The sequence below is a fragment of the Leucopleurus acutus genome, assembly GCF_964270905.1.
Source record: "Leucopleurus acutus genome assembly, chromosome: 16".
Classification (NCBI taxonomy): Eukaryota; Metazoa; Chordata; class Mammalia; order Artiodactyla; family Delphinidae; genus Leucopleurus; species Leucopleurus acutus.
This window is the reverse complement of record NC_139158.1, coordinates 72,656,633-72,681,095: the sequence shown is the minus strand read 5'-3', so window position 1 is coordinate 72,681,095 and position 24,463 is coordinate 72,656,633. Positions and strand designations below refer to the sequence as shown.

The following is a 24,463-nucleotide window of genomic DNA, read 5'->3' as shown; positions in this document are numbered from 1 at the left end:
AGCGTAGCCGCCCAGCCTCCAACCGTAGCCCGATTCCGGCCTCGCAGCTGGCGTCTGCGGCTCCAGGGGTGGCGGGAGCAGGGGGCGCCGCGCTGGCCCCGCCCAAGCCCTTGGAGGAAGGGGAGTCGCTCCCTACCAGTGGGAGGGGTCGCGGCCCGCTTTCCCCCTCCCCACCCGCCAGCCCCCGGGTTAAATGCGGCCGCCGCCTCCGCTCGCTCCAGCTGCCTGGCCGTCCGCACCTCGGGCACGCTTCCTGCGCCGTTACCTGGTCCAACTGCCCGGGAGGCTCCGCCCGTCGGCTCCGCTCTGCGGCCGCGCCTCCGAGCTGTCCGGCAGGCTTAGGTGAGTCAGAGGGCCTGGGTGCGCTGAGGGGTCTGCGGGGAGCAGGCATCCAGCCAGACCAGGCGACCATATTTAAGTGCGGCTGCACCGCCTACGATGCCCCCGTCCGACCTGCTGTGCCCTTCCCCACCTATGTAGGGTCCTTTCCAAATTGAGGCCCCACCAGCACGGCCGCCAAAATGGAGAGGGGGGGACTTTTTCCCTGACCTCCTCCCTCCAGGAACCTCCCCCCCCGGCTCCCCCCCCCCCCGCCGCTCCCCGGAACGTCCTCAAAGTGTTTATTCTTCAGCCAACTCTTGAGGAATTATTCGCAGACCTCTCCTCCCTCAAGAGTCCACTTTCCCCGCCCTAAGGGCATTTCTTCTTAAAGCTATGATTAACCGCCTCAGAGGCGCTCCGGGTTCTAGTGTCAGCTTTGTCACCTTGCCACGTTGCTGTGTGACCTGGGCAAGACATTACCCTCTCTGGTCCTGCTTTCGTCCTCTGTAGAATGAGGGGTTGGAAAGGTGATGAACTTTGAGGCAAGGACTATTTCGACTTTCTAGGATTGGGTGGAGGTGGGGTGCCAGACGAGATGTTGGCTCAGGCCAAGAGCAAGATAAGGGGAAACTTAATCAAGGTTTGGGGGCTCAGAGGCTTCTGCAGGTAGGAACGGATGGGAGGCAGCGAAGGCCCCTGTGCCTTTACCCTCATACTCCGCAAGGGTGCTCGCCTGCCTAGACTGTGGCCCAAGCTGGAGAAGGCATTCCACACCCTCCCACCTCCAGCTGGCACATCTGGCTTAGTCACCCTCCCACGATGGGTCCTGCCAGAGGGATTTTTGTTCCTCTACCAGGCCTGAAAGGCGAAGACGGTGAGGATCCAGGACGGGAAGGGCGCCTGTCGCTCCCTCCAGGCACCCGACCTTGCTCAGAATAGGACCATTCACGGAATTGGGGAGGGGGCGGGGCTGCGGTTGGATTAGGGTCAGCTGGCCCCCTCTGCCAAGAAACAGAAACAGAAAAATGGCTAACACAGCTTCAGCAGGGGGTGCGGGGGTGGGGGTGGGGGTGGGGTAGGGACCCAGGGAGCGAATGGAAGGAAAAGAGGTGACGCCTAGGGGCCAGGTTGCCAGACAGCTCAGAAGGGAGAAGGGAAGCCAGGAGTCCTAGGTTCCTTTGCAGCTCGGCGGGCCACCTTCTTGGGCCTCACTTTTCCCATCTGTATAATGGGAGTCCTTCATGACTCTCAAGGGGCGTCGCCAAGGGCCGCGGGAGAGTTGAGCGCTCACCTGCCCCCACAGGGTCCATGGCTGCGCTCCGAGGCCCGGGCCGGCTCGCGTCCGGGGCGCGTCCAATGCCACTGTCCCCGGAACCCTGCGCACTTCTGCTCTTTGGCCCTAACGCCGGATATATTCTGCCCGGGCCTTATCTCCAAGGCCCTGGGGCTCCCAGCCCCCTATTTGCTTTGGGCAGGGGCACCTGCTGGGCAGATGTGGGCTTCCCACGGCCACCTAGCCAACACAGCCAGACGCGCGAAGGCGTCCCCTGGCGGCCTCTCCTGAGAGCTGGCGGGAAGGGGCGGCGCCAAGTCGCGACTTCATCTGCGTGGAGGGTTTAGACCAACGCGATGCAGGCCTGCAATGGGGCGGTGCCCGTTTGGCTGTGGGGTGCGTTGGGGGGGTGGGCGGGAGGACAGTCACACAGAGGCGCCTTGTATGCAGAGAGGAGGGGGTGCGGTGGGGAATCGTTTCCCTCTGCAAAGGTTCACGCGGGCTGGTTCTCGGAACCCCGCAGACGTAGGATTGTATCCTGGTGCAGCCACTTTCTTGCCGCGCGACTTCGGGTACTAGCGCTGAAGTTTTCTGAGCCTGTTTCCTCATCTGTGCGATGGGAACAACAGCCTTAGACCCATAGAATTGTCGAGAGGGTTCAATGAATGCCACGATGCATGAAAAACGTTTAATATCGTGGCTGGCATTAAGGAAAGTCTTTTCCTTTTTATTTTATTTTATTTTTAATATTTATTTATATATTTAGCTGTACCGGGTCTTAGTTGTGGCATTCAGGATCTAGTTCCCTGACAAGGGATCAGACCCAGTCCCCCTGAATGGGGAGCGCGGAGTCTTACCCACTGGACCACCAGGGAAGTCCAAGGCTTTTCCTTTTTAAATTCTGTATCTTTTTTTTTTTTTTTGTATGTGTTGGGTATTCATTTCTGCGCGAGGGCTTTCTCCAGTTGTGGCGAGCGGGGGCCACTCTTCATCGCGGTGCGCGGGCCTCTCACTGTCCCGGCCTCTAGTTGCAGAGCACAGGCTCCAGACGCGCAGGCTCAGTAGTTGTGGCTCACGGGCCCAGTTGCTCCGCGGCATGTGGGATCCTCCCAGACCAGGGCTCGAACCCGTGTCCCCTGCATCGGCAGGCAGATTCTCAACCACTGCGCCACCAGGGAAGCCCTAAATTCTGTATCTTTTTAATCTACTTTCTATATATTTACTATTCTGCAGTTCTGCAAAGCAGAATTCCTTGTGTTTCCAGCAATCTCACCGTGATGAAATTTTTTTATTACGAAAAACTTCAACATACACAAAACTAGAGAGATTAGTAAAATAAACACATGACCCTCCTCCCCCTCAAAATGCCCATCACCTAGAATAAGAACTCTGCAAATTCTACTGCTTTGCTATTTTCCTTCCTCCCTTCAGGCTCTGATACCCCTGTTCTCTGTTCTCCGAGGGCGATGAGGGGGCGTCTATGCTCGCAGCTGCCCATGTTCCTGCTCCTTCTCCAGCCCTGGGAAACCCAGCTCCAGTTCGCAGGTGAGCCAGAGCCCAGCCCTCAGAAGCAGGGGGAGGGGAGCAAAAGCAGGTTCTCCATCTGCAGCCAACTGCCTGCTGGGGAGAGCAGAACAAGAGCTTTGGAACCATAGGGCTTGGGTTCGAGTTCACAGCTTCAGCTCTCTGGGCCTCAGCTTTCCCATCTGTAGGATGTGGCTTGGAGGTACCCAAGTTGGGCTTATGCAGAACTGTCCAGTTGGTGTTTAATTTTTTTAAGTTAATTGAAAAAAATCAGGAGATTTCACATAAAAACCCTAATTTTGGGCTTCTCTTGAAAAGACCCAAGATCTGCCAACATGGGGTTGGCAGATCTCACGGCTGCAAGGCAACGTTTGTCTGGAGCTGCCCACTTTATGAGCTATAGAGGCTCTCTGGGTCCTCCGTCCTAACCCGTCACATTCACTCATTTATTTATATTTATTTATATTGCCTGCCTAACTCCTGTAGGCATTTGAGTTTGCGACGTCCCCTCGCCCTCCTCGCAAGTGGATAACACCTCCTCAGTATAGCCCTCAGAGCTGTAGGATAGAGATTTGGTGCAGTCTCCCAGTCCAGGCCCTCCTCAAATGCTGCGTGAGTGGATGGAGCTAACCTGCATTTGCTAGGTTAAGACTGTGCTGGGCGCTGTTACACCGTGAGAGCACCATTCCGCCCTGGGTTTCTGTGGGGTTCTCCCGGGAGGTGAGGCTTGGCTAACCTAGGAAAATCCTCCCTGATCTCCTCGCAGGTCCCAGGTGCCGAACTGGGCCCCTGGATTTGGTGTTCGTGATTGACAGCTCGCGCAGTGTGCGCCCCTTCGAGTTCCAGATGATGCGGCAGTTTCTGGTGAGCCTCCTCCGCAGCGTGGACGTGGGGCCCAACGCCACGCGCGTCGGCGTGATCCAGTATTCGAGTCAAGTGCAGAGCGTCTTCCCGCTCGGAACCTTCTCACGCCGCGAGGATATGGAGCGCGCCATCCGCACTCTAGTGCCACTGGCGCAGGGCACCATGACCGGGCTGGCAATCCAGTACGCCATGAACGTGGCCTTCAGTGTGGCCGAGGGCGCGCGCCCGCCGGAGGCGCGCGTGCCGCGCGTCGCTGTAATCGTGACCGACGGGCGGCCCCAGGATCGCGTGGCCGAAGTGGCGGCGCAGGCGCGCGCCCGCGGCATCGAGATCTACGCCGTGGGGGTTCAGCGCGCTGACGTGGCCTCCCTGCGCGCCATGGCGTCCCCCCCGCTGGACGAGCACGTCTTCCTCGTCGAGTCCTTCGACCGTATCCAGGAATTTGGCCTTCAGTTCCAGCGCCGGCTGTGTCGTGAGTGAGGGGAGCGCTGGAGCGAGACTCGAACTCTCCAACCGCTCCGATTCTCATTCCCACCACAGTGAATCCTATCCCCCTCCCGGCTGGCCCCGCCCACGCCATCTTTAGCCCCTCCCAACAGGCCGTGGAGTTGCCCTGGCCTACCGCGGGTTGTGTGGAATTCCAGCTCTGCCCATTTTTGCTCAAGGCTTCGCCCACAAGGAGCAACGTTTAGCGTGCCCGCGTACCTTGATGAGCTGTTGTGGTTTACCACAGGCTTAATGTCTAACTCCAAAACCGCCTCTCTACACAAGAAGCACCACCCCTCAAGGCTGAGAGCCATCGCCCACTCGGGCGTCAAGCCCCGCCCACTTGGGGATGACCCCTCCCCCTCTCGTTTTAGCCCCTCCCACAATGCTGCAAGATCTGTTCTCGTCACACCTTGAGTTATGCCGCTTACCTTGATTTAGCATCTCTCTTCTTCCTCTACTTTACACCGTATAGTCCTCCCTTATCCCACTGACAGCTCTGGCCCCGTGCTCCTGTCTTCCGAGCCTATTCACAGGGGCCACTGAGGACCTATACTTTCCCTAAGACCTCCCACCTGTATTGGCCCCTCTCAACCAAGTCATATTCCATCTAAAGACATCCTTGAGCATGGGGTCTGCTCTGACCTCATTCAGCTCTCTCTTGTTGGAGGGTTCTCCCCATCTGTCCCCTGCTGATTCTACTCTTGTATGTCCTCAGGAAAGGACCTGTGTGCTGAGGGGGGACACGGCTGCCAGCACCAATGTGTCAGCTCCCCCGGCACGTTCCACTGTGCCTGCAACCCCGGCTACCGGCTAGCAGCAGATGACAAGAGCTGTTTGGGTGAGAGCTACCCCCACCCTCCAGTCTCACTGCTCCTGAGCCTTCTGTGGCTCCCCATTGGCCTAGCATCAGTACAATGAGTCTGGAAGGGCCTTTGGAGGTCAAAGTCCAGCTCCCTTACTTTACAAGTCTAGGAAAGGGAAGGTGTCGCTTGGGGTCATGTAAGTCCTTGGTGGGACCAGGGCTAGATATCTTGACCTCACAGAGGTCATACAGTTAATACAGTTAAGTGTATTTTCTATCGCCTTGTCTCCCCCCTCTTTCAGGCTCATCTCCTACCTGGCTTCAAAACAGCTCCCAAACTTGTGTAATTTCACAGGCATATCCTTACTGTTTCTGTTACTTGACAGAGTTGGGGTCTCCATACATCTCCTACGTTCCCCACCCCCATATACGCTGCTCATTCCTGCTTCTGCATCTCAGTTCCTTCCGGGCTGCTCACCTGGGCTGCTCTTGCCACTCCTCTTTGCAGCTGCAGATCTCTCAAGGCCTGGTTCTTCATGTTTGCTTTCTGAAAAGCTATGACACACAATGCCTTGCTTATACAGTTAGGATTTTTCCCCCTGTGTACATATGTCCAATCCTTTGATCATAACGGCAGCTGTCATTTACTGTATGCCAGGTTAGCATCAGACATTAAGCTAGGAGCGTTAGTTACATGCATCATCTCTCAAGCTCACCACATTCTGGAAAAAGAGGTCCTGTGTTTCCAATAACCCAGATGTCAGCTGGGGTCTTCTTGTTTCTGGGGCTTAGAAAAGGCTGGCGTGAAGCCCCATTTGATAACCTGTGAACATTCAAAACCCTTCCCAAGATCTCCGGGAATTCCCCAAGTGCTTACATTCTGTGGTCACCTCTAGCTCTGAGCTTCTGCTGAATTCAATTTATGGGTCCTCGCGCAGTTTCTCAATCCACACGTGCTGTTCTTGTCCTGTGGATGTAACTCAGCCTCTTCCTTGGTTGACACACTTGTGCACACAAGGGCGTGTATATGTTAAGTCGTGCATACGTCTATTTTACTAAAGTTGGGGGGTGGACAGAGGTGTGACTTACATCTAAGTGAAGTCAAACATACACACAGAAAAAGAAACACCCATTATTTATAATTGAATATTAGGCACCCTTGATCCCGAAAGTCCTCAGTCACCCCTCTATAGGGGATTTTCCATTGGCAAACTCAACCCACAGTAAATCATCTCCACACCATCTCTCTTGTCCTTTTTTTCCTCTCTCCACTCCCCATCTCTTTTCTAGGAACCCCACATTCTCACACTTTTATGCAGGGCATCTCATCTCTCTCCAGCCCCTATTCCCCAGCTCAGCTCTAGGCCATATTTGCACATCGAAACCATGAAAATACTCAGCGCGGCAATAGTTCACCCTCCTCAGAAGGCAGTTGTAAATAACAACTGTTCTCTTCCATTATATCCCCATTTTGCAGATGGGGAAATAGAGGCTCAGACAGGTAAAGTGGCAGAGCCTCACTAACTCTGGTCCTCCTCTGTGAGTTAGTGAACATTTTGAGGGCAGGGGTCCTGTCTTCTACAACTGTGGATTCCCATTCTTATGCCTGGCTCAGTCATGGGCCCACTGGGATACATCTGGAGCTTGAATTGGGAGGGCCGCTTGGCTCAGTAGGAAGGGGGCCTTTGCTTGGAGGAATTACAGAAGCCTGGGTACCACCCCAGACTTATTAAGTCAGGATTTTGGGGGGTTGGGGTCCAGGCATAGGTATTTTTAAAAAGCTCCCCAGGTGGTTGTGCTGTAAGGGCTGACAAGGGCAGCCCCAGGGCATAGCCTGACCTCACCTCTTCCTCAGCCCTCGACCTGTGCACTGAAGGGACCCATGGCTGTGAGCATCACTGTGTCAGCTCCCCGGGCTTCTATTTCTGTCGCTGCCGAGCTGGCTTTGTACTCCAGCAGGACCAGAGGAGCTGCAGGGGTGAGCGAACCCCCCAATTAGCACCTGGACCAAGGTCTCTGATGGCTCCAGTCAGAAGTGACATCTTGCTGTCTCTTCCTTCCCACCAGCCATTGACCACTGCAGCTTTGGGAACCACAGCTGCCAGCATGAGTGTGTTAGCACCTTTGGTGGGCCACGGTGCCGCTGCAGAGGGGGCTACAACTTGCTGCCCGACGGCAGGAGCTGTCAGGGTGAGGAGGGGTCTCCTGCATTTGTGCAGAGCGACGAGGGATCTTAGCTGGTGGAGTCCACCCTGACTCGTTCTGTCTTGTCTCTCCTTTAAGCCCAGGACCTTTGCAACGGCGTAGACCATGGATGCGAGTTCCAGTGCGTGAGTGAGGGCTTCTCCTACCGCTGCCTGTGCCCTGAGCGGTGGCAGCTCCAGGCAGATGGCAAGAGCTGCAGCCGTGAGTTATGGGTGGGAGGGGGTTCTGTCTGCCTCTGACCCACTGCCCACATTCTGAGTATCCTTGACTCTGTCCTGTCCTTGCTGTGGCCCAAGAATGTGGTATGAGTGTGTGTGTGTGTGTGTGTGTGCGCTGGTGGTGGTGGAGTTGAAGGGTGTGCCATGCCCTGCCTCCATGTCTTTCCCCTCAATCTTCTACCCTGCTGCCAAGGTTAACTTCAAAAATACATATTTGATCTCATTTCTCCCTTGCTCGAAAGCCTTCTGTGGCTCACCAGTGCTTACAAAATAAAGATCAAATGCCTTACCCCTGAGTTTTTCAAATGGCGGGTGTAACCACAGTGGATAACAAAATCAAATTAGTGGGTTAAAAACTAGAAATTTTTTTTAAAAAGAGAGAGAAAAAATAGAGTTTACTGCATGGATGTAGAAAGAGTAAGTATTGTTTCACGAAACTTAATTTTAATTATATGTGAGTATAAGTGCATCATGATGTATTGTTACATTATTATTATTAATTATTTTTCTTTTTACTGTGGGTTGTGGTCAAATTTTTGTAACCACCGCCTTAGGTCATTATAATCTAGCTTGAGCCAACCCCATCAGCCTGTCTCCTGACAAACTTGAACATTTGAGCCATACTGGCCTGCCCATTCCCAAACGTGTCCAGGGCTCCCAGCTTCCATGCCTCCACACACATTGCCCCCAACATCTAGAATGTCCCTTCATGCCTTGGAGAACTCCTACTCATCCCTGAAGATCAAATCACATGTCACCACCTCCATGCAGCCTTCGTCACTAACTCCAGGAAGAATGAATTACCCCTACCTTGCTCCCTGCAAGCCCCTCTATTCAAGCACTTTCCTTGATGGTGGCAAATGGCATGCCTCGCTGCTCTGCTCTATCCTGATATCCTATGGGTCAGGATTATGTTTCATTTATTGGCGAACCTCCTTCAGGGCCTAGCAAGGTCCCTGTCTCAGAACAGGGGAGGCAATCTTGTAGAGTGGTTAGGAGCTTGGGTTTTGGGGTCAGACAGACCTGGCTTCAAATCCTGGCTCAGCCACTACTAGTGGTGGAATCCAGAGCAAATAAATGACTTTATCCTTCAGAATCTCAGATTCTTAGAAAATGGGGATAATACCCAAGGTTATTGGGAGAATTGAGAAAAAATATATGAAGCACCTAGCCCAGTGCCTGGTGCATGGTAAGCTGTCAAATAGTAATGTTTTTGTTTTTATTTATTATTGTTAGTAGTGGTAAAGTTTAGAATTCTGTCTGATACACAGTAGAAGATCAATAAATGGTAGCTATTGTGATGATGATGATTAAAAAGATGCTTTTAGCAGGCTTGTGGTAAGCGCTTAATAAATGGCAAAGATTATAATGATGCCACTGATGATAATAATAATTATTATTAGTTAGCACAGTGCCTGGCATAGGAAGGACTTCACACATAGTATCTGTTATATAATAAATGTTTGCGAGTGAATGAATGAGCAGGTGGCTGCTGCCAGCCAAGGATCTGATCCCTTCATCCCAGCTCTTCTGCTCGGGTGGGCGTAGGGTGCCAGGAAGGCCACGTGGACCTGGTTCTGCTCGTCGATGGCTCCAAGAGCGTGCGTCCGCAGAACTTCGAGCTGGTGAAGCGCTTCGTGAACCAGATCGTGGACTTCCTGGACGTGTCCCCGGAAGGCACGCGCGTGGGGCTGGTGCAGTTCTCCAGCCGCGTGCGCACCGAGTTCCCACTGGGCCGCTACGGCACGGCGGCCGAGGTGAAGCAGGCGGTCCTGGCTGTGGAGTATATGGAGCGCGGCACCATGACCGGGCTTGCGCTGCGCCACATGGTGGAGCACAGCTTTTCAGAGGCGCAGGGCGCGCGGCCCCGGGCGCTCAACGTGCCCCGCGTGGGCCTGGTCTTCACCGACGGCCGCTCCCAGGATGACGTCTCGGTGTGGGCGGCGCGCGCCAAGGAGGAAGGTGGGCTTGGCGCGGGCCGCGCTGGCCTGAGGTTGGGTTGGATGCGGGGAGGCGGCTTTCCCGAGGCCTAGGGTGCCCCCTTGAGTCCCTCGACGCTGCAGGCATCGTCATGTACGCCGTGGGCGTAGGCAAGGCGGTGGAGGAGGAGCTGCGAGAGATCGCCTCGGAGCCAGCGGAGCTGCACGTGTCCTACTCCCCCGACTTCAGCACCATGACGCACCTGCTGGAGAACCTCAAAGGCAGCATCTGCCCGGGTGAGCACATTGGTCTCGGGACCCCTCCCCTTCTCTCACTGCCTACCCTCCGAGATCTCCCGGTCCTATTCGTTCCCGCCCCCTTCGTTGAGTGACAGCCAGGGGATGGGCTCGCTGGACAGAGCCTCTTTACTCAAAGTGTGGTCCGTGGACCGGCGGCAGGGCTGTCACCTAGTGGTTTGTTAAAACTACAGCATTTCCAGCGCTCTCCAGACCTACCGAATACAGTTTTGCACTTTGACGAGACCCTCAGGGGATTAGCATTATGTTAAAGTGTAAGAAGCACTGGACTAAACTACCTGTTCCCCAAATTAGTGGGCGTTCAGAATAATTTGGGGGGAATTTTTTCAAAGGCACGCCCAACTCAGCATTGGTGAGGGGAGCCACATCATAAGCCCTTTACCTTGTTGGGATTCAACTTTACAGACCTGGCAAAGCGGCAGGACTGGGTGTGTTTCAGGTACACAAAGATGTGTATTAAGTATATATATTTAATATATATTTATTTCCTTGATTTCCCCATCTGCAGTTAGGAGCCTTTCTGGACCTGTTATCAATACCATTGATAAACATGACATACAGATTAAGATACAACTTTTAAATCATAACAGCAGCTCTGTATTGAAGGCCAAGTGCCAGGCATTGTACTGTAATATTAAAAATGGCACACGTTTACAGAATTCAGTGAATCTAAGATACCATCCCTTGTAAGATTCATTATTTTCTATACTGCTAAGAAAAAAAGGATGCCAAATTTAATTGTAAGGCAACTATTTGGATTTCAGAGATGTTGAAATGTATGAGGAAATAGACTTGGATCAGTGGGTCTTTTAAAAAAATATTTATTTATTTTATTTTTTATTTTTGGCTGCGTGGGGCTCATGGGATCTTATGTTGCAGCGCACAGGCTCTGTAGTTGTGGCACATGGGCTTATTCCCCCCCTGCCCTGCGACATGTGGGATCTTAGTTCCCCCACCAGGGATCTAACCCCATGTCCCCTGCATTGGAAGGGGGATTCTTAACCACTGGAGCACCAGGGAAGTCCCCTGGATCAGTGGTTCTTAAACATTAGTGTGCATCAGACTCACCTGGAAGGTTTGTTAAAACACAAATTGTTGGCTCCAACCCCAGAGTTTCTGACTCAGTAGGTCTGGGGTGGAATCTGATCATTTGCATTTCTAATAACTTCCTAGGCATTGCTGATGCTGCCGGTTCAGGGACCACACTTGGAGAACCATTGGCCTAGTTGAAATACCCTATAAAGTGTTTCCTTGCATCAGGAAATGCTCTAGATCTGCACCCTCCAATAAGGTAGCCACTAGCTACATACACCCATTTAAATTAAATTACATTAAATTAAATAATTTAGTTCCTCAGGTGCACTAGCCACATTTCAAGTGTTGAATAACCGCCTGTGTCTTGTGGCTACCGCACTGGACAAGGCAGATACAGAACATTTCCTTCACTACATAAAGTTTCATTTGGACAGTGCTGCTGTGGACTCTTGCTACTCAAAGTGTGGTCCACAGACCAGCAGCAGCATCACTTGGGAGTTTATTAGAAATGCAGTGTCTCAGCCCCTTCCCTGTTAAGAACAAGAATCTATATTTTAACAAGATCTGGTGATTCCAATGAGCATCAAGGTTTGAGAAACCTTCTAAGATGTGTACACACACGAAAATCACTGAATCCTGAGCACCGCCGGACGAAAAGGTGTTCTCATTGTATCCATTTTTACAGGTAAGGAAACTAAGGCTTAGAAAGGTTGAGGGCGTTTTCCAATATCTCACAGCTACCTAGCTGGTACTCATCCCAGGTCTGTCCAAATCCCAAACCCGAACACTCAGCCGTAGGCCGGGTGGAGGGATATCGGAGAGCCTCAGCCAGGGCTGGTTGGTCCTCCTCCAGCTTCTCACTCCCCCACTCTCTGTGCCCGGCTGCCAGAGGAGGGCATCAGCGCGGGGACAGAGCTTCGGAGCCCCTGCGAGTGCGAAAGTCTTGTGGAGTTCCAGGGCCGCACGCTGGGGGCGCTCGAGAGTCTGTCGCAGAATCATATCCTTTGGGTCCAGGGGCGCGGACTGGAGGGGAGAAGGGACCCCCGCGAGGCCCGGTGGCTTCCTTAACCGCTCACTGGCCCAGCTGACGGCGCGCCTGGAGGATGTGGAGAACCAACTGGCCACCCAGAAGTGAGGGCCGCGGGTGGCCCGGACCCGGGCAAGGGGGGCGGCCCCACGGACTGGGCCCCCTCGTGCGCCTTCCGGGCGCTGGGGCCGGGCAGAAGCTGGGTCCCCCAGGCTTGGGCTGTCGGGGGGGAGGCGCTGGCGGGCTTCCAGCGCTGCGCTCGAGCTGGCCTCGCCTGGACCAGAAGCCGGACTGCGGGGGATCGTGGGAGGGGATGTGGGGGACGCGTGCTGCGCTCAGTTCTTTGTAGGATTTCTTTTTTTGTTTTCTTTTTCTTACAAAAAAAAAAAAAAAGAACAAAAAAATCTGGTTTCCACGGGGTCGGTGTGCGTGTCTTGCTGTGCCGCCAGGCGGAGGGGAGGCCAGACGGAGCGCGCTCCGGCGGCGCCCGGGCGGCGTCTCCTCGGAGAAAGGCGCATTGTGCGGGGGTCGGGCCGGGGGGCAGGGGACCGGGAGCTGCTTCCCCCCGCTTGTTTATTCAGCTGAGAACAGATGGCTCCTTATGCAGGCTGCGGGAAGGGAGGGGGCTCCACGGGTACCCTGGGGGTCTGGGCAAGTCTGCGCCCCTCCATCCCCCAGCGGATCGGACACCTCGCTCTCTGGCCGTGCCTATCTCCTGGTGTCCCCGAGTCTGGCTCAAAAACTGTTCGAACTGGGCGGGGCGGGGGCGGGGGTGTTGGCGAGAAGCGGGAGGCGGTAATCGAATCCCCTAAAGGGACGGGAGCGGGGAGGATAGGTGAGTTTCGCCCGGATTTTATCTCCCTGCACTAGATAGGAAAAGGAGGGGGTGTCAGCCAGGACCTCTGGCCCAGCGTAGCCTTCCCAGCCTGTGTTTTACCTCCAAAAAAACAAAATAAAAACGAATCCTCTTTAGGTAAAGAGCACAAACTGGTACAATTTCCCAAGTGCAAAGATGAAAATCCTTCCAGTCCTAGAGTGATTATGCGCAAATTACTCTGGGTTTGTTTCCTTATGTGTAAAATGGGGATTGAAATCGTTATGCCCAAGGGTGATGGTGAGAATGGAGGAAATTATTCTAAGGCATCTGACCTTGTGCCTGGTACTACGTATTAGGCTCTCAGATGGCAGCTTTTAACTATTAATAGCTAACATGTTTAGTCTTGGGCATTATTCAAAGTGATTTGCAGGTATTTTCATTTTATTCTCACAGCCTTGTGAGGTAGGAATTATTGCCTTTATCATTCCCTTTTACAGACAAGGAAACTGAGTCAAAGAGAGGTTAAGTTTCCCAGAGTCACATGACAAGTAAGAAGATGAACCAGGGCTTCCCTGGTAGCGCAATGGTTAGGAATCCGCCTGCCAATGCAGGGGACACGGGTTCGAGCCCTGGTCTGGGAAAATCCCACGTGCCGCGGAGCAACTAAGCCTGTGCGCCACAACTAGTGAGCCTGTGCTCTAGAGCCATGAGCCACAACTGATGAGCCCGTGTGCCACAACTACTGAAGCCCGTGCACCTAGAGCCTGTGCTCCGCAACAAGACAAGCCACTGCAACGAGAACCCCGTGCACCACAATGAAGAGTAGCCCCCGTACGCCGCTCGCGCAGCAACAAAGACCCAACGCAGCCATAAATAAACAAATAAATAAAACAAATAAAAATGATTTAAAAAAAAGAAGCTGAACCCGTGTGTTTTCATTTCCTGTGGCTGCTGTAACATCACCACAAATTTAGTGGCTTAAAAAACACACAAATAGTTTTTGAGGTTAGCAGTCTAAAAGGGGCTGGCAAGGCTGCATTCCTTCTGGAAACAATTGTTTCCTTGCCCTTTCCAGCTTCTAGAGACTACCGAATTCCTCTCATCACCTCAACCTCTGCTTTGGGCATCATACCGCCTTCTCTGACTCTGACCTTCCTGTCTCTGTTGCATAAGAACCCTTGTGATTATACTGGGCTGACCCAGATAGTCCATGATAATCTCTCCATCTCAAGCTCTTCATCACGTCTGCAAACGCTCTTTGCCATGTAAGGTAACATATTCACAGGTTCCAGAGATTAAGATGTGGACATCTTTGGGTGTGTGCGTGCGTGTGCATTATTCTGCCTACCACACAGGGCTTGAAGCCAGGAGGACAGAGCTCAGAGCAGGCACTTCCAAGCACGCACATGCCTGGCCCCTCACTGGCCATGGCGAGGAGGGAGAAAGATGATTGAGAAAAGCCCCCGAGCTGGGGGAGCCCAGGGCTGGAGGGGGTAAAGTCCACCTGACTATAACAGAAAGAGGACCCTTCAGGTGAAGGGATGGAGCAAAGGGCGGGTAAGGAGGGAGAAATCACAGAGGAGGGGACTTCCAGCCAAACCTTAACCTACAGGATGACAGGATGATTGAGGTCTCACCTGGACCTGAGGGTCAGATGAGCAAAAGTGCCCGTCCAAACCCTTTGTTTTGCGGCCGGGAAACCAGGCCTAGAGGGCAGAGTTGTCTGCCCAAGATCACAGTGAGAGAACCGGGGGTCTGACTGTAACAGGGACTTCAACGATGGGGTGGCACTGAGGCAAAGGTGAGGCCTCCTCCCTGGAGCTGGCCAGGACTGTCTTCCGTGGGGTTTCTTTTCTCGCCTGCTCTTCTCCTGTAATCTCCACAGTAGCCACTGGATGGCGCCTGGAGCTCTGATTTGGAGTTGGGTCCCAGAGCCCTTACAGGCCTTGGGGGCTGGCACTTGTGCTGAGCCAGGCCTGCCCTTCTCCGAAAGACCCTCCTCCCCCTTCACACCCCTCCCCCGACTCTGGCGGACCCTACCACCCCAGCCTAGAAGCTGCTTCATTTCCTAGGCAGTGACCACACACCCCTGGATTGGAAGACCAGCCCTGCTATTTACTAACTGTGTGTAGGTATTGACAAGGGCTGGTTCCCTTGTCCATTTCCTGATTCTCTTTTGGGGAGGCTGCAGGAGGCAGAACTCCCTTATCCACTCTTTGGAAGCTAGAATGTGGGCATGAGGGCACAGTGCAGCTGTTAAGAGCACAGACATGGGAGCCAGACTGCCTATCCGAATCCCAGCTCTGCCATGAGCTGTGTGACCTTAGGCAAGTTTCTGAATTTCTCTGTGCTTCTGTCAAAGGAGACCCAGTTTTCTCATCTGTATAATGGAGAGGATAGTATTCCCGATGCCACTGGGTTTTTGTGAGGATTGAATGAGATAATCCATTTTATATTCTTAGAACTCCGCTTGGTACATCGTATGTACAAAATGCAAAAAACAAAAATGCACAGCTGGGGTTTAATAAACTCCATGCTTTCTCCTTGGACTATGAGTCTTGAGGGAACAAGGCCAAGGTTCAGGGACAGTTGGGAAGTCATTCAAGACAGTGCAGTGATAGTACAGTAAGTCCCCTACATATAAACCTTCAAGTTGTGAACTTTCAAAGATGCGAACGTGTGTTCGCATGTCCAATCACGTAAGTTAGTTCATGTGTCTGGCGTACATTGTCCATGCATGCATCCCGTACAAGTGGTTGTGCTTTTGTGAACTTTATTGTACAGTACTGTGCAGTAGCCCAGGATGTCCGGAAGCAAGCGTAAAAGCAGCAGTGTTGTAGCTGGTACTGCTAAGGAGTGCCAAGTGATAATGATGGAAACAAAAGTGAAAATAATTGAGAGAGTGGAGCGACAAGAGGAAGAAGAAGTAACTGAAGAACCCCAGAGGTTCACAACACAGGAAGCGGCAACGGAATTTTCTTTATTTGAGGAGGCACTGTTAGTTTTTTGTTGGTTTTTTTGTTTGTTTGTTTGTTTTATAAATTTACTTGTTTATTTTTGGCTGCGTTGGGTCTTTGTTGCTGTGCACGGGCTTTCTCCAGTTGTGGCGAGCAAGGGCTACTCTTCACGGTGGTACGCGGGCTTCTCATTGTGGTGGCTTCTCTTGTTGCAGAGCACGGGCTCTAGACACACGGGCTTCAGTAGTTGTGGCACATGGGCTCAGTAGCTGTGGCTTGTGGGCTCTACAGCACAGGCTCAGCAGTTGTGGCGCACGGGCTTAGTTGCTCTGCGGCATGTGGGGTCTTCCTGGACCAGGGCTTGAACCCCTGCCCCTGCATTGGGGACAGGCGGATTCTTAACCACTGAGCCACCAGGGAAGCCCGGCACTGTTAGTTTTTGAGTCACAGGACCCGAACGTAGAATGGTATACAAAGGTTACAGCAGCCACTCAGAATGCGATCCAGTGCTACCGTGTCATCTATGAAGAGAAAAAACGAGCTACCACCCAGACATCACTGGATCACTTTTTCAAGGGGGGAGATAGAATTGAATCCAGCAAGGAAGCAGAACCTAAGCCATCAACGTCAGGCGTGAGTGAAATGGCAGCCTGCCCTCCGTCTCCTGTTGCTGACGATCCTTCAGCTCTACCATCTCCCACCTCCTCTCCCTCCTCCAGTCAGTAACTTTTCATGCCTGTTCACTCGATGCCAGCCCCTGTATGCCAGCTGTTGTACTGTACTACTGTACTTTTCAAGGTACTGTACTGTAAGGTTAAAAATGTTTTCTTTATTTCTGTGTTTGTTTTTTATGTATTATTTGTGTGAAAAGTATTATAAACCTATTACAGTACAGTACTATACAACCGATCATGTTAATTGGGTACCTAGGCTAACTTTGTTGGACTTACGAACAAATTGGACTTAGGAACGCACTCTCAGACCGGAACTTGTTCGTATGTATGGACTTACTGTATTGAGAGTCCGTTGATGGGGCCCTAACCAGATGATTCTTGCTGGTGACCTTGGCCGATTTTCTTGGTTTCTTTTATTTCCACAAACTACCTGATATCCTGGCAAGGCTTCCAAGTTGCACAGTTTCGAAAGTCTTGGTGGGAGAGAGGCGTATACTCAGAACACAGTGTGAATGGTGCCCCCTAGCGTTGTGAAATGGTCCTCTCGTTAGCCTTCCAATAGAGCCCTTTCTGCTTAGCGAGCCAGGCTTGGTGTGTCTGTTGCTTGCACCCAAGACCTCTGGCCATGCCCTGCTGCATTCTTTGTAAGGGCTGCATAGTATTCCATTCTATGTAGGTGTCATATTTCATTTCAGCACCCCTTATTGGAGGATTCTGGGTAATTTATAGCTCTTTGACATTCCACAGACAGACACAATGACATGCTTCTTAGAACCTATTTTCCAGCCCTTGTAACCTCATCTCTGACTCTCCCTACCCCCACAGGCTCACAGTTGGGTGGGAAGTGACCTCATCCACAGGCTCACATGGTGGCTGTGATCCTCTGCCTGTTTGATCAAGGCAGGATTGGCCAAACGTTTAGAATAGCACGGAGCTCAGTGGGCCAGGAAGGGAGTGACAGATGATTCTGGGAAGGCAGGTGTGTTTGGGCAGCCAGCCTGGGCCCCTCATGCCCAGACCCCTCCCCTCCCCCTGTTGGGCTTCATCATCTCAGTTCAGCATGGGAGGAAACATCTGCACAGCCTCTGATGCCTTGAGGGACCAGTGACTTCTGTGTCCCCCTCCCAGGGGCATCTGCACTTTAAAAGAAGCCTGGAAGGAAGGGAGTAAGGCTCACCCACAGGGCACACTCTTCACGGTGGGATTTCAGGCAGTCAGGGTCACATACCTGAACAGAGACCATCCTATGTTCCAGGGATGGTGATGGGCTCTTTATCCTATACGATCCCATGTCATTCTTATGGCAACATTGTGAGGCTGGTATCACCAGTTCCATTTCACTGAAAAGGCAACTGAGGCCAGAGAGGGGAAGAGATGTTCCCAAAGCCATTCTGGGAGCACATCTATGTCCAGGGCTCTTTCCACTTTATCAGTAATGGGGAGAATGTTTGGAGTGAAATTGGGAGGCTTTCCCCTGACTTAGTACCAGCAGCCGAAAGGCAGAGGTCTGGGAGAAGAGAGGAGACTGGGGAAAGGGCTGGGGTGAGTGCTCTCAATTCAGCTGCTTTCCAGAAGCTTGCGAGTCCATGGCATTGATTGGAAGCCAACAGGCCAGAAGCTGACTAAGTTACAGGTTGTACTGGCAGGGCAAGTCCAACGTTGGCCAACAGTTGGGTTTCCCATGCCTGAAAGTATTCCTCAGGCTCTACTGCACCTATGGGAGTAGCTGGGTAGAAGCATAGTGATGGAGATAACCTGTGGCTTTGTGCTCCCCTGTTGTGATGCAAGCCTAGATGTATCCAGAGTCCAGTATGTGATCCTCAAACCCCCACACAATTGCAAGAGTGTGTATTTCCCGTGTATCCCCATCGTGAAAGATCAAAGGAGGCTGACCTCACACAAAACCCATTTGTGAGCACAAGCCTCTGTTGCCCTGGACCATGGATGGATAAGAGATCACCTGCCCGTTCCCCCTTAGGGAGAGCATCTACCTGACATTTCTAACTTCAACACCTTCTTCCATCACTTTAACAATTTTGTACGAGGGAGCTGTGATGCAAGACTTCAAATTAGGATTCAATATGACGCGTTGCCTTGACATATGGTAAGATAGGAGGACACCTGGAATGTCCTAACCTCAGGGTCCCCTATCCACTCTGCTCCCACTGATAAGATCGTCTAGCTAAACAACCCCCTTATCAAGGACCAGGCGCGGTTCCTGCTTACCTCTGAGTAACGCCTTTCAGTTCCCTGCTAGCTCGTGGAATTATTTCAACAAGCCAATCACATCCTCATATGGGAACCAGGGAACATCCCGCCCTCTTGACACTACTAACCCTGCCTCCCACGACCCTTGGTTGCCCACTCTGTCCCCAAGTGCAACCTCACGTGGTCCTGTGTGGTGTGTGGTGTTCTCCCTCGAGCTGAGAACCGATAAACTGCTGTTGATCTCATCCAGTCAGTGCTGGGGATCATGTGTTTGGCTGTCCTCATACCCTAGGGTAGGAGTCACTCCCTCACCAATGGGGTCTCCCTGAGAAGTGCTTTTACCCCGGTTACTTTTGATCAGGGTCCTGGAAGTGAGGGTTGCTTGAGAATGGAGAGCAGGAGGCCACATCCTAAAGAGCCTTGGGTTTGAACTTCAGCTCTGCCATCGACTGGCTGATTGACTACAGGCAAGCCCTGTATCTCTCTCATCCTTGATATTGGTTAAGCGTCAGTTGCAAAACCAGGAGTGACTCTAGCTAGCGTAAGCAGAAAGCTATTTATTATCATGAATTGGTATCCTATAAAATCGCTTGAAGGGCTGGAGAAGGAGGCTGTAAATTGAGGTTCTGGGATAAATTCCCCCCCACTCCCCAACACATCCCGAGTCATGTTGCCTTGGCCACAGTTCAGGAATGCTGTTCTGCCACGGTTTGTGCCCTGCATTTGGCTTCCTTCCAGACTAAGTTCTGGTTGGACACTTTAGAGAATGAACCTGATTGGTGAAACTCAAATCACATCCAGAACCACAGCTCTGGGAGTGGGGCGGAGTGTTGGTCTCAGAATTGTAGCTTTTAATTTTCCAGCCTCTGGTCTATATAGAGATACAGCAAAAAGGTTGAAACGGATGTTAGTAAGTCAATCCATAGATTCTGCTACAGCCTCTGCTCTCCATCTCTGAAACGGTTTGCTGGGATCCTCCCTGTTTGCTGGGATCTCTGGGTGGGTTGGAAATGGATGAGGGGTTGCTGTCTAGAGTCAAGCCCAAACTTGTACCATAGTCAGAGGCTCTCTGGAGATTATCTATATAAGTGATTTTCAACCCTATAGACCCTGGTGCCTTTTTTATTTTAGTCATATCCCCTTTACTAATCTGAAATGAAATTAATATCTAATATAACTTTGCTATACATGCAATATCAAAAACAGGTTAATATGGTGTCCTAACTGTAATTATAGGAATGAAATAAAAGCAAAGGAAAAGTTGTAGTAAAGTGATATGTACCCCAATATTTAAATGTTCCATCAGGGCTACTGTAATGATGTAATCAAGCTATTCATAGGGAATATACACTGAAGTCCTCATGTATAAATGAGTGTGATGTACACAACTTGCTCTCAATGGTCAGAATAAACCATTATCTTTCACACACACGTGGAAGAAAGAGAATGATAAACATGGCAAAATATTAACATTTAGTGTATCTGGGTGAAAGGAATATGATGATAATTCTTTGTACTATTCTTCCAATTTTTTCTATATGCTTGACATTATTTCAAAGTGACAAGTATAATAACATGTTAGGATGTTGAATTTCTCAGTGTGCTAAAAAACCTTGTAAATAGATAGGGTACATCCCAGGAGTTTAAGGGTAGTTCAAGAACCAGAAATTATCAATGTGATTAAGTAAATTAAAAGTTTAAAGAAAAGAATTCAAATGAATCTTTAAATTGATTGATAAAAACCATTCCATATTGTTCTATGTTCATTCATGATAAAAATACACACTATACTAGGAACAAAAGAGAATATTCTTCACCCGATGAAGGGTATTTACAAATACCTACAGCAAGTTTTTTTAAATTTTATTTATTTATGGCTGTGTTGGGTCTTCGTTTCTATGCGAGGGCTTTCTCTAGTTGTGGCAAGTGGGGAACACTCTTCATCGCGGTGCGCGGGCCTCTCACTATCGCGGCCTTTCTTGTTGCGGAGCACAGGCTCCAGACGCGCAGGCTCAGTAGTTGTGGCTCACGGGCCTAGTTGCTCCGCAGCATGTGGGATCTTCCCAGACCAGGGCTTGAACCCGTGTCCCCTGCATTGGCAGGCAGATTCTCAACCACTGCGCCACCAGGGAAGCCCCTACAGCAAGTATTATACTCAGTGGTGAAACTCTAGAAGCAGCATCCTTAAAGTCAGTACAAGGCCAGACTGCCCTCTATCACCACTCTGATTCAATATCAAATTAGTGATCGTAGGCCAATGCAATAAAACTGGACATAAAAATAAAGAGGAATAGGGGTGGGAAAAGAAGAGATAGAATAGTTAATGCGTACAGATAATATGAATGTCTTCAGATGAAATTCAAGAGAGTCATGGGTAAACTATTAAAATTCATGAGAAAATATATTGAGTTTGCAATTACAAAAGTCAGTATACAGGGCTTTCCTGGTGGTGCAGTGGTTAAGAATCCACCTGCCAATGCAGGGGACACAGCTACAATCCCTGGTCCGGGAAGATCCCACATCCCATGGAGCAACTAAGCCCATGCACCACAACTACTGTGCTTGCGCTCTAGAGTCGGGAGCCACACTACTGAGCCCATGTGCCACAACTACTGAAGCCCATGCACCTAGAGCCCGTGCTCTGCAACAAGAGAAGCCACCGCAATGAGAAGCCCGCTCACCACAACGAAGAGTAGCCCCTTCTCGCCGCAGCTAGAGAAAGCCCGCGCCCAGCAACAAAGATTCAAAGCAGGCAAATATAAAATAAATAAATTTATTTTAAAAAGTCAATATACAAAAAACCAGTTGCATGCTTACACACCAAAAACTATCAAATAAATTAAAGAGAGAAAAAGCTCCTATTCACAATAGTCATGAATTTTATTACTACCTAAAAATAAACCAAGAAAACGTTTGCAAGAATTACACGAAAAAATTAAAATTTATTATATGACTTGAAGAGGACTTGAATAGAGTAATGCTCATTTTTTTATTTGTGAAGACTTAATATGGTAAATATTTTGGTTCCACTCAGTAATTTATAGCTTTGATGTAATTGTAATAAAAATCTCAACAGATTTTTTTGAGGACCTTGAGAAATTGATCCTAAAATTTATGTAGTAGAGGAAAAGTGCAAGAATAGACAAAACAATTCTGAATAAGTAAAACAGAAAAGACTTGTGCTGCAAAGCAACAAGGTGTGTAAAACGGAGATGTTAATGAAAAGAGCACCAAGGAAGACTGGTTTGAGAATAAATAAATTGAGTAATAATCGAACACAGAAACACATCCATCTATATACAAAAACTTGGTACAAAATAGATGTGGTTTTATAAATTAATAAGGGATCAATGATACGGGGGAACAACTGGCATTCCATAATAGGAAAAAATGGAAACAAGATCCCTAATTCAAACCATTCACAATAAATAAATTCCAGATGGATTCATGACTTGAATGTGGAAGACAAAACTTGTGAAAATATTTAAACAAAATGGAAAGGATTGTGTAAGGATGGTTTGACGTAAAAAGTACGCTTCCCTGGTGGCGCAGTGGTTGAGAGTCCGCCTGCCGATGCAGGGGACACGGGTTCGTGTCCCGGTCCGGGAAGATCCCACATGTCGCGGAGCGGCTGGGCCCGTGAGCCGTGGCCGCTGAGCCTGCGTGTCCAGAGCCTGGGCTCTGCAACGGGAGAGGCCACAACAGTGAGAGGCCCGCATACCGCAAAAAAAAAAAGTACAATCCATATAGGGACAGATGGGTAAAACTGACTCCATCAAAATAAAAATATATATCCTTTTTTTTTTTTTTTGGCCATGCCACACAGCTTTCGGGATCTCAGTTCCCCCATCAAGGATTGAACCCGGGCCACGGCAGTGAACGTGTCGAGTCCTAACCACTGGACCACCAGAGATTTCCCTATCCTTTTTAAAAGATGACACCAAACACAAAGTTTATGCTAACTGATGTTTCTCTCTGGAGCTCATTTATCATCTGCACATCTGGCACAGGAATTGCACAAACTATAGATGTGAACCTCACAGGGGTTCTCTCCTCTGACCCCAGCTTTGGACTCACGGTACCTCTTGGCTGCTTTCCATGTCTAGGCAAGAAGCATCAGTTCTTAGGCCGTCCCTGACCAACCTCGCCCAAAGTATTTCCTCTTCCTCTCACCTTGTATGGCAGACCAAACTGGATGACTCATATTACCTACTTAATATATTGTCATGAGGTTTAAGGGTGCTAAATCACGCAAAGTATTCAGCACTGTGCCTGAAACGCAACAACTTCTCAGTAATTATTAGCTATAATTATGTAAAGGAACGTTCATTAAGTGGGAGAGTCAGGATTTGAAACCTGGTCAGTGTAATTCCAAAGTCTGTGATCTTTTAATGACATGTTTTCTCCCTCAAAGAAATCATAGTCTTGTGTGGAAACAAATCAATAGGCAAAGAAGTAGGTAAAGCGAGGCCCAGAGAAGAGCATCTGACATAAAGGATGTCGGAGACCCCCTCCTCTCCCTTCCCCCAACACCAGTGGATGGCAAGGCAGATGGTATTTGTGAGTGAAAGAGAGAGAGCCAACCAGAGGCATGACTGAGTCTTACAGCCAAGAACCAGAGATGAGGTATGGTAGCCTTCCTTACGAAGGAACAGCCGCCAGTCTTTCTCCTGGTCTCTCTTCCTACCCTCGATCCTAAGAGGCCATCTTCTGAGCACAGCCCAGATGGGCTTTGAGAATAGGAGAGCCTCTACCAGCAGTGCCCTCAGTCAGCAGTGTGGGGCTGTTGAGTCATGGCAGTACCGGTTCTAGACGAGAACTTCACCTCGTAGTTTAACCCTCGCATTGTACAGATGGGGAAATGGAGGTTCAGAGAGCTGCAGTGTTCTGACCAAGGTCACACAGCGAGTCAGTGACAGAGGCTCTAGAGTACAGAAGTAGATTCCACAGACAGTCAGTTGGACTAAGGATCTTTTGAGATATAATAAATAATCCGAGTTAGCAGAAGACTTGATAACTTTCTGTGAGCTCCGAGGTATGTGTGTGTGCGTACGTGCGTGCGCACGTGCATGTGTGTGTATCAGAGAGAGACTATTTTGTAATAATAGTAATAATTATAATGGCTACCATTTTTAAGTGTCTACTATATCCCAGGCCTTGGGCCAGAGGCGCATTTACTCCCCATGACAATTATAAGAAGAAAAAGTATAATGGTGCCTACTTTACAGAAACTGACACTAGAAGGTCTTCTGACTTGTCCAAGGCAACGGATAGTAAGTTGTGGTACCAAGGTTTGAATCCAGATTAGGTTAACACTAACATTCATACATTTGCCTACTACACTGTGTCGTATCTATGTGTCCCATTAACTTTTGTATCCCCAGGGCCTGGCATAGTGCCCCCAGGAGTGGGAGAACTAGGGGTGCATTGCCCAACGTCTCAGCTCAGAATCCAGGTCTAAATAGCATTTTTGCATTTGACCTTTTACCCTCCATCTCCACTAACAAGGCTAAGGAGCCTGGGGCCCCTACAATGCTCAGGGCTCAGATGGCCACCTGAAATGGTTTCCTTATCAGCCTGGCGACATCTCCCAGGCCAGCCTCTCCTATTTCTTCTCTGGCCTTTACTCTGTTGGCCTAGCAGTCTTGCTCGGGACAGGAATGACCGGTATCAAGCTTCCCGGTCTCTGGCCAAGCTTCCTGCTTATGCCATTGAAGCTGGGAGGGGCCGAGGAAATGCTCGTGAGGCCACGCCCACTAGGGAAGGTATAAATGGGGGCGGCTGGGCCAGCAGAGCCACCCCTGCCCTCACC

At 50.5% G+C, this 24,463-nt stretch overlaps 1 protein-coding gene across 1 annotated transcript; it reads left to right on the top strand.

Moving 5' to 3' along the window:
* Positions 1-302: 302 nt before the first annotated feature.
* On the top strand, positions 303-12,359 carry MATN4 (matrilin 4). Its single transcript, XM_082856642.1, has 11 exons — positions 303-342; positions 3,026-3,139; positions 3,885-4,454; positions 5,187-5,309; positions 7,129-7,251; positions 7,341-7,463; positions 7,557-7,679; positions 9,245-9,658; positions 9,760-9,912; positions 11,858-11,965; positions 12,045-12,359. The coding sequence occupies exons 2-11, from the start codon at positions 3,061-3,063 to the stop codon at positions 12,101-12,103; spliced, it is 1,875 nt and encodes a 624-aa protein (XP_082712768.1). The 5' UTR covers positions 303-342; positions 3,026-3,060; the 3' UTR covers positions 12,104-12,359.
* The last annotated feature ends 12,104 nt before the right edge of the window (positions 12,360-24,463 follow it).